The 15,090-nt window shown below is 38.5% G+C and overlaps 1 protein-coding gene across 2 annotated transcripts in view; it reads left to right on the top strand.

Annotated features, from left to right (window-relative positions):
- Window positions 1-536: 536 nt before the first annotated feature.
- The window catches only part of FSHR (follicle stimulating hormone receptor), a 150,107-nt gene continuing 135,553 nt past the window's right edge, over window positions 537-15,090 (top strand). Inside the window, exon 1 of one of the 2 annotated variants that reach the window (XM_004686208.2) lies at window positions 537-759. In XM_004686208.2, the coding sequence (XP_004686265.2) occupies window positions 608-759 (152 nt within the window). In that variant the 5' untranslated portion in view covers window positions 537-607. The remainder of the gene's footprint in view (window positions 760-15,090) is intronic. The other variant, XM_012727387.1, reaches the window with a different exon arrangement.

Consider the following 15,090-nt stretch of genomic DNA (forward strand, 5'->3'; position numbering starts at 1 on the left):
TTACACAGTGACTAGTTATAATTGAACTTATCCATGATCCAAGTTGGGGGTTAGGGAGCAAGATGAGGGGTGGGAGTTTCAACTGGTAATAAGTGTATTGTCACTGGGGTTAATCAAACTGAAGTTCTAGTTTTTATACTGAGTAGCCTGGAAGAAGTTGATAGCAAAACTATAAACAAGTCCCTGTCCTTCACTTAGTGACATCCTAAAGCTGTTTCTTATATTGTGTCCTATTTTTTTTCTTTTTTTTTTTAAGTCAATCATGTTACTGTTTTCAGAGGAAACTGGTGACCAGCAGGAACACTTCTGCAGTGAAATAATGTAAATTACTTCATACATGAATCAAGGTTCTATTTGTTGTCTTCATTGGGAAACAGGTTGTAAGAAACCCAATCTCTAAGGATAAGGGAGTAGCCACTGATGGTACACAGGAATTTTGCTATTTATCTGGAAGTGACCCAAAAAAAAAAAAAAGAAAGAAAAACCCTTGGTGGGTCACATGACTATAGCTCTCAAGGCTCGTCGCATAAGAGTTCTGTGTGAGCCTTTGAAATCCATGATTTTTTTCTGCAGATGTAGGAAGAAGGAAGTGGATGAATAAATAAGCATGGCCTTGCTCCTGGTCTTCTTGCTGGCGTGCCTGAGCTTGGGCTCAGGATGTCATCATCAGATCTGTCACTGTTCTAATGGGGTTTTCCTCTGCCAAGAGAGCCAAGTGACAGAGATTCCCTCGGACCTGCCCAGGAATGCAGTTGAACTGTAAGTATCAGGCAGCGGGAACAACTGTGTGGCTGGTATGTGTACATCCAGTGCTATTATTATTTTCACCTTAGGCTGATAACTGTTGGGCTAAGTTTTCCTGTCTTGATTGAAGGTTTGAATAAAACAAACTCCCCTAGCCCCACAAACTCCCGTCCTGTGGATCCCTAAGGACCTTAGAAGAGTTTGCCTCAGCATTTGTCAGGAAAAGGTATTAGAAACTTGAATCCAAAGGCAAAGGGATACTTTATAGTCTTTTCAACACACTTGTTCTTGAATTCTATATCTTTGGTGGGACCACAAAAAAAAAATAAAAACTAAGAAGTAGAGACTTAGAAGACCTAGAAACAGAGGCAGAAATTGAGCTTTAAGTGGAAGGCACAGTATGTATCTCCTGAGGACATTCAGTTCAATACTTCAAGTCACTATTGCTTTATAGGCACCAGCAAATAATTCATTTTTCATTTTTTTTAGGGAATATTTATTTTATTTACGCATGTAAGAACTGGGATATAGGCCAGAGGTTTGGGACGCTGAGAGGATTCACCAGAAAGCAGTAAGCAGAACAGCCTGATAGACTGAAATACTCTACTGAGGGAGTAGTGGGCAAGAAGACAAGGTCTGCTGTGCCTTATGGGTAGATCCCTGGCCAGGGATCCAAATGGTGTGGCAGTAAGGGCTGATTGCTGAGATTTAACCCCTTGTGCCTCCAGGGAGGCACACCAGCAAATACTTCTAGACTGGAAATTCTACTTCCTAGGGTGAAAGAGGGTGGAATTAAGTGCAAAGAGTGAAGAAGAAGAAAGCAAAGCAAAGAAAAAGAGGTAAAGAAAAATGCAAGATAATCTTTCATAAAGCTGGGAAAAATGATTTCTGACTTTGCATCATTACAAAACTATTTTAATAGGAAGTAGAATGTTAGGTTTGTACAAGAGCTTAGACATCATTTTCCACTATCTCTTTATTTTGCGAATGAGGAATCTGAGGTCTGAAGAGTAAAGAGAATTGTCCAAGTGTTCACAATAAATTGAGGCAAAGCCAAACTACAAATTAAGTCTTTTAACTCTTAGCCTACTTAAAGTTCTTTCCCCAGAACTCCATGTTTGACTACACTAGAGCAAGAGGGAGGCAGGACTAGTTAACAGTCTAATTACTACTTCACCTGAGAACTGCCACATGTGGCTCAGAGATTGTAGATATCTTCAGTATTTTTATTAGGTTTTAAACAGAAGTCACAATTCTGTAGAGCTGCTTTAATCCCTAAAGCTACCGATGACTCATTTTTTGCAGAAGATGGTCATCTTTTCAGATCACTGATTATCACATCCACACTCAAAAATGTTAGTATTGCCTTTCAGATTTTCACTTAGAGACAAATTGTAGCAGCCTTCATTGGTTTTGCTTTTTTTTTTTTTTGGCAACTTTTTCCCTTGACATCACAAGTTCTCAGTTCCTAACCAGGGCCAGTTCTAACATCAGGGGGAAAAAAAGTACTGGTCAGCACTGTGTTTTGACTACACTGCCTGAGATGAGACAGTTATTCCTGATTATGGACAAGATTTTGTCCATGTGCAAAAGGCACCCTGGTATGTTAGATCATTATAAACACTGGAGAAGGTCAATGTGCCTGAGTCCCTGTAAAATTTCACTTGTTCTTAAAATATTTGACAGATATTCACCCCCCTTTGAGACTTTGTCTCTCACTTCTAAGGTGCTTTTAATATAACCTGCATAGCTGGATTATTGTTAACCCAACAGCCAGTCTTCTCTCACCACCACCCCATTCCCTTTACCTCTCTGGTCTTTCTCCATTTTCCCCATTGTTTTACTGTGGGCCAAGCGGTGTCAACCAGACATTTCTAACATGGTTTAATTTTAGGCTGATTCCTCTATCACAAATTGCGTTCTACTCTGGGCTATCTGCTTCCTGATATTTCTTTAGCATGACTTTTTCTTTTTTCTTTCTGCTTATAAAACAGGAAATAAGAAAAGGGAGGGAGAAAGATGAAAAGGAGGAAGCAAATTCCTTAACACTCAAATCTCAACTCAAGGATTATGTGTGTGAGTTAGTATAGAAGGAGTAAAAGTATGTCTTTAAAAAATAATTCATGCTATGGTATAAATGACTAAACATCTTGCCCAAGAGTACTTTTCAACTAAGGGAAAAGATTGTAGGAAAGACAGTGTTGGGCAGAACTCCAGAAATAAATTTCAGACTTTGACCAAGACTAGCACTGGGCTAGGTTTATGGAACAAGAGGACAAGGTAGCAGGGAATATGATATGGGAAGGAAAGCATTTGCCAGTTGTCGGCATTTTTCTCCCTCTGAATGACGAGTAAGGTGATTTAAGAGACTTAAGAAATTCTCCCAGATTCCTAATCTCGAACAGATTCTTTTCTGTGATTCTCCCTCTGGTGGGGTGTGCGTTGGGGTTCTCTGTAGTTCTTTTTAAAGATAAACATCTTGACTGCAAGTAAACTTTGCCAGAAAGAGAAAAGAACAAAAAAAGTAAAGGAGGGATATTTAAAATATTATAACCTTTTCACCCTATAACTTAATTGGTCTTTAAGAAAGGATATAACTAGCTATAAAAGGACATGATGAGACTTGAAAAATTCATCACAAAATTGAAGACTTTTTCTCTGTGTTTATTCTTGGTTGGCAGTACTGCACAAAGAACATTTTCAGTTTTTGTCAAAGAACAAAAAAGAATGCATGAGAAAAGAGGCACACTCTGAAGACTGTGAAACATGAAAAATTAATAACAAAGTCGAACGGAAAAATATAAAAGATTTGAATATGAATATATATTGTAAAAAAGACAAAATACTCGCACACATTTATTTTCAGTGATTAACATTGCTGGACATGTGCAATCAGCATACTACCACGGTTCTAGAAAAGAACACAGCTGTTTGCAAGGCATGATTTGCCTTCCTGCAAGACAAAATGGAGATGTGAAACCAAATTAAGAACTTCCTTTAATGCATTAAAAGTTAACCAAAGGTGTTTGATGGGTCAACTGAGAAATAAAACCAAAACTTCCATCAGCCCTTTTTTTTTTTTTTGGACAAAATTGATTTACGACCAATTATTTTTACGACAAGAATGCCAAGATGTTTACGGCAAAACTACAGACCAGGTGACCAGGTGAGGGAGTTATAAGTAGTTGGCTGAGTGAGCACTTGCGGTGAAGACACTGTCTCAGACACAGGATACGGAGCGGTGCTCACCTCCAGGACGCGGTGAGTTGGGTGTTTCTAAAGCTCATTTTCGTAATTTTCTTGGCAAGGTGTGTTGAGAAAAAGAAGGGAAATGTGATTTGGCTGTTGGAGAGAAATAATTCTTTGAAGATGTTTTTAAGGATTTGTTAATTATTGAAGCACTGATAAAATGCCAAGTAAACTAGAATGCAGATGTGGTAGAATGGAAAAGCAATTGTTGCTTCTTTAAAAGGGGTGAATTAGGCTCATATGGAATATTGGCAGAAGAAAGAAAAGAAATGACTCGTTCAGCTAAATGTTTCTAACCTTACAGTTTCCAGGTTTGGGCATTGATTTTAACGACGTTCAGGTGTGGGTAGAAGGAATTGCTGGGCTTTATCTGCTTCAACTGCTTCATCAATCAACGTTGTTAGGTTCACTTGGGGGTGGGAGGAGGCACTCCTGCATTTTATCATGTGCATTTTTATTGTAATCATTCCAAGGAGTTCACCTTGGAGCAGATTTATTTCAAAGACTTCTAATTCCCTATCATCTGCACATGCTGATTTTAACAAAACTAACACAGCAGCATCAAAAAGTCAGTAATTCCATTTACTAAGCCATGTCTACTCTCCACATTATGCTTTCCACATACTATATTATGAAAACTTCACAGTAGCACAGCAAGGTTGGTATTACTGCTTCATTTTTCCAATGAGGCAAACCAAAGAAAGAAAAGTTGAGTGATTTGGGCATAGTTGCCCTGTAGCTTTCTGATAGGCAGGGACCCAGACTTCAGCTGCATGTTGCGTGCAGTGAAAATGTCTCCTTTCGTTTCTTCCTCTTTAAAAAAAAAAATTACCCTTATCATTTGGGTGATAGGTCAGCGAATCTTTTTTTCTATAAAGAGCCAGATAATAGCTACATTAGGCTTTATGAGCCATAGAACCTCTTTTGCAGCAACTCTGCTGTAGCCATAGAAAAGCTACTTCCACAAAAGCATGCATGAGTATGGCTGTGCTCCACCAAAATCTTATTTCTGGACATTGAAATTTAAACTTCTGATTAAGGCTAAAGCTGACTGATTAAATTCACTGGTTTAAGTAGGGGTTAGGCAGCCTGACACAACATGGCTACATGTTCTGGTATTAACTAACAGAGCAGAGTTGTGCAGGGACTAGTTGTAAAGCATGATTCACAGGTTGGCCTTTAACTGGTTCTGGCAAGTCAGAGATGTTTGGACATTGCTCTATCTTGACTGTTGGCTGTATAAAGGAAGTTGCCATTTGTGCCTGACTACTGGTGATGCCATGAGGATTAATTAGAACAATATAAATAAAACACCCTAGCCCACCAGGATGCGGTGGTAGTTGCTGTTGTCTGTATAATGGTAGGAAAAATCTACTTACCACAGTAGGCATTCATGGAGATGAAATGAGTCAATAGGTGGGAAAATGATTTCGAAGACCAATATACTATTATGACTCAAGATAATTTACTGTCTCCCTCTTAAAAGTAACCTCCTCCTCCCAATGACTATAGCTCTTACATTCTGTACTTAATTTTAAAATTACACTTCATGCTTTTGATATTTGCAAAAAGTTTAAGGAGTAGGTTTCATTTTGATAATAGGCAAAGGAATTTTTATTTCTGACTTACCCTAGAAATTCAGGTTCACCTGGAGGTAGTTAATGAATGCAGAAGGGCTCTTTGATCTTTTTCTTTCTGGAGTTAGTTCTAAGGAGAATGTGAACTTCTTAAATTTGAAGCTTTAAGAGACCATATACCTGTGGTTATCACTTTTTTGAGCAGGGTCAAGTGACTAAAATGCTAAGTGGGGAGAAAGGGGCTGTTGATGATGATTCGAGAGTTGCACTGATTGTATTATAGGTTTCCTGTGTGGCCCCTCTCACAGCCAATTCTTAACACTGATGGCAATCTCAGTTGATCAACACTTCTAATTACCTTTGGTATTTTTCTCTTTGTATTTCCTTCTTTTGCTTATGTCACTTGTTTTGCTTTCTTGGTTAAATCACTCTCTGTATCCTATAACTATAGATTATTGTTTCGGTTAGGACCTTTAAAATGTGCCTAGCTAAGTCTTTCTTTGTAGCCCCCTAGTTCTGAGGAATGCCACTGTCTTGTGTCAAAAAAGAAAAAAAGAAAGCCTTTGCAAAACTATTAAGTTCTTTGAGCCCCTTGAGGAAAATAGTATGTGATGTTTGTAAGTAGTTGTGACTTTTTTTTTCTCTAAGAGCATCTCTTGAATTAATATTCCACAGAACATACTTTGGTAAAAGTTAGTCTCAAGGTGGTTCTCTCCATCCCCACCCACCTAAACAAATTCTTTGTGAAATCGGAACCACAGCTGTGACTTGCTGACTTCCAGTTAAGAGCTTGTTAGCAGCTAGAGATGGACTAGGGCTGAGTTTTCACTGCCCTGTGCCTGAGAACTAGCTGTTTAAGAATGTAATGTGTTCTCATGATGCGTAAAGGTTCTGAAGTATAAACTACAGTCAAGGGAAAACTTGAGTCGTTCTTGTTCTTGGTGTTACTTTAAGAAAATGAACACATAACAGTGGATTATCATATGACTAAACTACTCATGACACCAGTTTTTGAACATTGATGAATTCTCCTCCTCATGTAGATTTCACATCTCTGAATGTCCACTATCTAATCAGTTTTACAAACACCTTTCTCCTACTGTGAGCAATACTTCCTTCTTTTTTTTCATTGCCATTATCTTGGATGATGAATCCTGAATACCTAAAACATGAATTATACAATTACTTTCTAATGTTATCTCTTTCCTTCCAACTTTTCTCTCCTTCTCCAAACCAGCCTGTGCAACATCATTCTACTTTTCTCCATAAAACACCACTGCCCCATGCTATCATCCCCTAGTGTGACCTCACTCACTGTTCCCATTTCCGACTCTTCCTCTAACTATGCTCCTCTCTACCCACTAGGACTGATACAGCTCTGCTCGAGCTCAGTTCTCCTTTCATCTTTATATTTTTACTATACTTCCCTCAGTTTCTTTCTGAAATCCAATGTCCTTATCATAATCTTGCTCAAAAATTGCCTCCTTCATGACGTTTTTCCTGACTGCTCCATCTTGATTTAATCTGAGCTCAGTGTTGTTCATTTCACACTTAATCTTGCTTTACCCATCATTTTTTATCAGTCTCTTATTTCCATGATAGAAGTGGAAATTTCTTTTGTACTCCCTATTGTGTCTGATTCAATACAAAGTTTGTTCTGTGTCCTCAATTATGTATAGAATAAACGATACAATAAATCAGGGAGAATTACATCTTTTTTTTTTTTTTGGCTTTGTTCCTCTGTATTGCAAAAAGGTTCTTATAAAAGATGATTATTGCTCTTCCTGTGGTGAACTACTATAGGATTTGATAGCTTCCTTGCTTTCCTTTCCTTTATGTGCTTGCTTTAAGAAAATGCCTGTTTATCATTCCAGAATCATTAATTTATTCAGAAAGAGATAGACTGGAAATAAGGTCTCCTAAGTTAAATGTTGAATATTCTATATTCTAGGCATGTCACTCAATTTTCATGACTTAACTAATCATGCCTGCCTCTCTATTTCTAACTAGAATATTGAAAGGATGAACGAAAATGCCTAAACAAAATCATTTAAAATTAGACATCACTGCTCAAAGAAATATAATTTTTCCCAATTAAGGTAACACTCCAAACCCTGAATGTTAGGTTGTCTCTGTTCCCCAGATGTACTGATTATTGGGGACATCAAAACCAAACAACCCATGTGCAGATTGCCCTGAGTGCCCACATCTAGTAACTCCCACTGCATTGTTTAGATGTTTCTTTGAAAAAACAAGTTTTCATGCTAATACATACATAATCCTTCCTCTAAAAACAAAACTCTGCACCTACTTTAGTGAAAAATGAAATGTCTGTGTCCAACACTTGGAATTTAATTGGGCTGGGGGTAAGGGAGGCTTATATTCCCTGCAGAGGAATCAAAAATGACTTAAAGGGACAGCAATAGAATGCAGTACCTTAAAAGGAAAACAGAAATTATATTGCAGGAAAGAATCCTTTAAAATAAAAGATAAACGGTAGCCTGAGAATTGGCTAAGAGCTGTAATTTGCAGAGTCATTATTAGCAATTGAAGAGTAGGTGTTTGAGAGCAGAGCTGAACTTGTTGGGTAGTGATAAAATCCCCTGTTTAAAGATGAGAGCTGTCCTTCCTCACCCAAGTCCTCTACCAAAGAAGCCTAAGTTTCAGAAGAAGGACATGTTAACAGTAAATGGAGAGTTCATTGAGCTTTTGATTGTTCTCCAAAGCCACTAATTGGGTTAACCAGTCACTGTGGTTGAGTGGACTATACTTCTTTTTAAGCTGTTAGATTTAGACTCTCCAATTTAGCTTTATTTAGACTAGATTCTAGCTTATATATCCCACAAGGTCAGTTAGGGAAGAGTAATTATTTTTAATTGCTTCAGATCTGAATATAATGAAATTTGGTTGTTTGTTCTTAATCTGACCTCTCTCTGAAACATCTCCGGGCGTGTTTTGTGTCTCTGACCTGAACATGTCATTACCTTGCTCTGTCATATAGAATCAGTCAAGTGAGCTGAAAATCAAATGATATATAAAAAATATTTGAATAAAGTGACCAAGCCCTTGTCATAGACTTGACCTTAATTGTATCTTCAGTCTTAGGAAGGGCTTGAGTCCATTCTTTTTCATCCCTTCTCCAAAACTTTTCCAGTAAGAGCCACCAGAGCCTTAAGTGTTCCAGTTTTACAAACATCCTCACTCACATGTCCCAGAATCCTAACCCCGAAATTCCTGAATTTATCTAGTTTAAGAGTTGGAATTAAGGAGGGTTCCTTCAGTCTCAAGGATACTAGTACTATTTTGAAAAGCAGCATAGACTACTAAATAGAACCCCCCCCCAGCTTTTTTTTTTTTTATAAAGTTTGACAGGAGTTATAAAGAATTTGTGAGGGACCCCTGCTCCAAGAATGTCTTGGTAACTAAGATAGGTAGATTGACAGGATGTCATGGAACAGTACATCCAGAATCCTCTTGAGCTAGGAAGGTCATAGAAATGACAGTCTTTATATTTGGAATGAGCACAGTCCTGAGCACTAAATTTTCAAAATGTCCCCAAATATAAAATATTCTGTCCCTCCTAAGAAAGTCTTCTAACCTTTGGTTCAAAAGATGGGATTTATCCCTGGAAGACGGTGGGTGGGGGGGGGGCCTGGAGTCGTGCTTTTCCCCATCATGTCACATTACCAGTTCTGGAGTGTTCTCTGGCCTCTGGTTTACTTCCTCACAGCATCTTCCTCTGAGCTCTTGCACTAACTTAATCCCTCTGTGGGCACCAATGCTCAGGTTGTGGGAAAATATCCAAAATCAGTTTAATATTAAGGTCTTGTATATTTGGTCTCAGATGAACTCCCCTGTCCTCTCTCTAATTTTGCCTCTTTTCAGTTCTCTTTGTGCTACTTTCTATTTTTCACCATCCAAATATATTTTATATTCTTTGTCCATATACTATTATTTTTCCAACCTTCAATACATTCTCCTGTACCAATATTATTTAGCTTCTGAGACCAAAGTAAGGATGCTCATTTTTCATGAAGTTTTCTCTCAACAGAAAATATTTATTGATTATATTTGTGCAAGCACTGTACTGGGCACTTGGGAGAAAAGAATCAATAGAAGAGGCATAGTCCTGCTCTTACAGAGTTGCTAAGAGAAAAGAGCATCAAGTAATGACACTAATGTTTTTCCTCACTTACCCACAACAGTCAAAATTGTCCTCAGAACTCAGAATAGTCGTTGTAAAAACAATTCTTCTGGACAGTTAATTGCAAGTTGCTTTGTACAATCTGAAATCCTAGATTGTGAGAGCTAGAAGAGATGGATGCCTAGTGAAAGTCAATGAGAAGATGCTCGCCTGCTCGATGCCAGAAGAAAGTTGATGAAAACACTGGCATCTGCCTCGCTCATCTAAATTTGGCCTTGTGACCATCCTAGACTTGATTTGAGTAGCTGTGCAAAGCTACTTCCGGAAACTCCCCTTCTTTAAAAGGTCAGCAAGTCCTTGCTCTATTTTACAATGAGATCACAGACGTCAAATAAAATAGAATAACAAATGAACTCCTGCAGATTTATGATAGTTTAGCTGGGAAAAGTCCATATATTTAAATTTGACCAGAAGTTTCAGATTATGAAAATATAAGGGTCTGAATCCTTTGAGTTGAGATAGAAGAGGATGGCACAGAAGGTGAAAGACAGCATCCAAAAGGGAAGCTTCAAATGCAGGGTTTCCTTTGCCAGTTGCATAATTTTTCCCAAAGCTGCTGTGTTCATGAATACGCATGCAGATACTGGGAGAGAGAAAGTAAAAGGAGTTTGTGTCAAGAGGCTACATATGTCCCCTTCCCTCAGAGCAGCTGTGTGTCATCTCTGAAATCTGGTGATCACACAGAGATGGCCTGAACACTATCCAAATATTGCTTCCAAAAATGACACACCTTAAATTCTGCTTTTCCACAAGAGTATAAACTAATTTTTGAATGCTATTGAACTTGTAGCAATTTCCTTTCCTTCTAATTTCAAACTTTTTATAGACTATACTTAAAATACAAAACCAAATTGGATACAAAAGAAAGATCACGCCCCATCCTTACAACTTAGTCAACACCAAACTTTGCCACTGCTATTTGCTCCCCAAGGCTAATTTCTGGTCAGTGCAGCAAGGGATGTTTCTTATCCATTAGACTGGTGTTTGACTTGTGGACAATTGTGTAGAAATTCTGTAAGTAAATATATTGGGAGTAAAAGAGGCAGCAGAAAGTGCAACACAAAATACATAATTTAGGAAAAAATTTGGAAAGGCAGTGAAAGCAAATACAAGCATTGTGGTTAACAGCAAAGAGGTCATCTGGAATCTTGCATGCAGACAGTAGCAAAATTGCTTATCAGGGTTCCTGATTGTGAAAAGCTGCTGAGCTCCTTAATAAGAACATAAAGTCTTGGAATGGCATCTGATTCCCCCAAACAAATACTGGAGTCAAGTAGAAAGAGAACAAATAGCTATGATAGTGAGATAGGAAAATTATAAAGTAACACTGGGAGCAGGACTCTCTGAGATCCGGGAGGAAGAAAAACAAAATAATAGCAACAAAAGCTACAGGTACCTTAGGGAAAGAGATGACTGAGTCATTGAGTTGGGGAATCTGAGTACCTTGGTTTTTGATTGGTAGCTAGGTCTTAGCTCTTAGGCTGGTCAAATTTCCTGGGAAATATTTTTGCAAGTGCCAATCTAAAGGCTGAAGCATTTTGGTGGATGGAGAAAAAGCATTCTCAGTAATCAGCAGTCACAAATGATCCCTGATATTCTCTAGTTCAGAGGCTGTCGATTCCACTCTTTAAAGATTGGGAGCAAGAACATTTAACAGTACAAGCTTAAAACTAATAAGTAAGTCCTGGAGATCTAATACAAAGTTCAATGATTATAGACAATAAAACTAAGTGTTAAATTTGCTGATGCAGGAACTTAGTTGTCTTATCACAAGAAGGGTGGATGACGATGTGATGTGGTCGTGGTCTTCGTGAATGCAACCACAAGCGGCATATTGCAATTTCTAAATATCAAATTGATGTGCCCTTTAAACTTGCTTCATGTCATATGTCATGAGATATGTCATATCTCAGTTGAGAGAAAAAAAAAAACCTTTTGTTTCCCTCACATTGTGAGGCTTCTACCTTGTTTGACTGCTCCAAGGTAAAATCATGGCTCCTTCTTAAATAAAGTTTCTATCTTCTGTATTCTATTCACTTCAGTCTGTCTCCCACTCCCTTTTCCAGGGACATAAGTACCTCCAGTTCCTTAGTGATTTAGGGATAGTGCAGTGTAATCCATGTTGACTGAGGATTCCATTTTCTAAAGCCAGGCAAGTCAGCAATTCTCAAATTTGAATGTACATGCAAATTGGAGGAATATATTTGGTAAATGCAGATTCTGATTCAGTAAATTGAATGGTCCTGAAATTCTATATTTCCAGCCAGTTCCCAGGAGATGCTGGCACTACTAGTTCAGAGCCACCTTCAGCTAGATTTTGTTATTTTGTTGTTGTTCTTATGTCCTCACAGTTTATGCTTTAAGAAAATCCCTTACTAAATAAAGTCATTTAGTTGTTTGCTTACCATGCCCTATCTTGCCAAGACTCCCTATTATTCAACCCACTTACTCTGGCTCTCTTCCCATTGTTCTCCTGAAAATGTTCTTGTCACAGGTACCATAAACTTTTATTTTCAGTATGTTTTATACTGTGGTTATGTTATTTGGCAAATAAAAAGTACATGTTTGCATATACGGGGGGTGCCCACAATTCAGATGCAGAGTCAATCAACTCTTCCTATTCACACGTGACCTACCTCCAAGGAAATTTCTACATCACTTATCACTCGAGACACTTTTTTATATTTTCAGCTGTGTAGCACTAAGCTAGTTTTCTGCATACATCTCAAGCCAGAACTTGGTCTTCTCTTCTGCTGCACTCACTATGGGAGTTCCCAGGCTTCACCCAGGACTCTATCTCTCACACATCTGCCATCTCCCTGTGGTGAGCACATCTAAGACCACAGCTTTAAATACCAAGTAGGTATTTACGATGCCTGATTTTTTTTTTTTTTCCCCTCTGATATCATGGACCAGTATTATCCAGCTGAAATCTTGACATTTCCATTTGAATCTCTCACTGGCATCCCAAAACCAAGTATAAAATTGTATACTTAGTTCCCCACCCTAAGGATCTCCTCTCCCAGTTTTCACCTCCCAGTGTATAAATTCACATGTCATCAACCCTCATCCCTAAACTAAAACCAAGTGTTGGGGTTTGATTCCCAAAACAAAGTTCAAGTGGCTCAGCCTCTCATCTTCCCTACAGGGGATCTCAACCCACCATCATTTCTCACCTGGGCTTCTGCAGCTCCCACTTCCTGGTTCAGCTTGAACCTTTAATCCAGCCTATAAGCCCCACAGCAACCAGAGAAATGTTGTTTTAAGTTTGGTTTACAATGACATAGAACTGCACTCAGTCAAACTTACTCATCCATGTTTCATGACTACCTACTATGACGAGCACTGCTCTGGGTGCCAGAGATCTAGCAGGAAACAAAACCCAATCCCTGCCCCCACGGAGGTCACACTCCTTGCAGTTGAGGCCAGGCACACCATGAAGCCTTTCCAAAGTGGGAGTACACCATGTGCAGCTTGCATGTCATAGCTCTGGCCACTCTGTGCACCTCCCTGCTTCTCAGATACACCAAGATCTGTCTTTCCCACCTGAGGTTTTTTCATTTGCTTTTATTTCTGTCTAGAATGTTTTTCTTTCTATAACCTCTCACCTTCCTGGCCTCTATCCAAGGTCATCCTCTCAGAGCTCTCCTTCCTTGACCCCTCTGTCTTAGTAGCATCCCCTGTATCTCCAGCATGTGACCCCTTTCTTCCATTACCATACTGCACTTTGAAACTTTTTTTGTCTGATTTACCTCACCCCACTAGAAACTGGAACTAAAATTTTCATGGTGGCAAGCTTTCTAGCTTGTAAGGTCTTTATAGAGTAAATGCTTGAGACATGCATGAATTGAATGAATAAATGACAAGCCCCTTTAAAAAATGGGAATTAAAAGGAAGGATGGGCTGTAGCAGACATCTATTAAGTCACACCATATCACTGCGCTATTTGTTTCTCATAGCATTCCCAAGCCTTGCACTGTAGTAGTTAATACTGGAAATGAAAAACAATCAAAGAAAGTACTAGCCCAAAGTTACTCAGCTCTTCAGTGTCAGAATTAAAACTGAGATCCTTGATTAAAAAGTACCCAGTCTTTGTAATAACCATGGGGAGATAATAAAGAGAAATCCTGTCTACTGAACTCCTAGAACAAAAATAAATTCTTCATCTGAACTTAAAAAATGTACAGTGGTAGTCATCCATAATACAAAACTTACATATTATGTGGTCTGCCAGATATAGAAGACTCTGAGAGCTGGTACTGCAACCCCTTCCCTATGTCCAGCCAGTCTGGGTACTCAGGAACTGTTCAGTAAGGACAGAGACAGCAAGACAGAAAATGAAGTAGTGGGAAGAGGGTGAATAAATAAAAATTGGACTGAATTGTAAATGCCAGTGGCCGTTTTCAATAATAAATTGCCAGATAACCCAACGTTGTCTAATAATACTACAACGTGGCTTGAGCACTATGTATTGCCTCTGGAAGAGGGAGTTGATGAGGTTGAGTCCTTTGTTGCTCTTTATACCTTTTTTATGAAGCTGGTGCCCCAGAAATATTTAACTCAGCACATTCAGTAACTTATCTGCAGGTGGAGAGGCTTAGTTAAAGTGAAAGGCCAAGAAAAAGTGGAGTTCTAGGAATCTCTGAATATACTCCCTTAATGGTCTTCATACTTTGGTGATGATATTTCAAAAACATCCGTGCATCATCCCCACCCAAAACCAAGCAAACAAAAAAGTTCCTATTTTTTCACACGACCTTACAACCTCTTTTCTAAAATTTTTCCAGGTTTGGGGGATTTTTCTTCTGTTTTCTCATTGTGAAAATGATCTGAAATCTGGCCAAAGCTTCCCTGATTTTCCACACTTTCTATTGATAGGACTTGATAAGCACCAGTCTCATTGCCCCCTAATATCTGCCTTACTTATTTCCACCATTACAAATTAACCCTTCAAGTCTTAAAATTTTCCCTAATACCTAAGATGTTAAAGCAGAATCCTCATAGAGGATTAAAATGTTAAGACTTCAAAGGGTTTAAAGTCTTTTTTCATATTGTGTTCCTGGCAATCCTAACTTCATAAGACATTTCAGAAAAGGTGAAAATTTAAAAGGTCTTTCATGATCAGATAGGCTTGGAAAATGTTCCATGCTATTCCCCCATCGTAGAAGTTCACAGCACATAATCCACAAAGTCTCTCAGAGGCACAACAATCTTCCATAACCCGTAAGTGTTTCACAGAATTAAGTGTTTCACAGAACATACTGTAGGAAAGTGATCTAATAAGATGTAGTTAAGCAAGAGTGTGCTTTGGCAAGT

This window comes from Condylura cristata, unplaced genomic scaffold (assembly GCF_000260355.1).
Source record: "Condylura cristata isolate star-nosed mole 26May11 unplaced genomic scaffold, ConCri1.0 scaffold00020, whole genome shotgun sequence".
NCBI classification, from domain to species: Eukaryota; Metazoa; Chordata; class Mammalia; order Eulipotyphla; family Talpidae; genus Condylura; species Condylura cristata.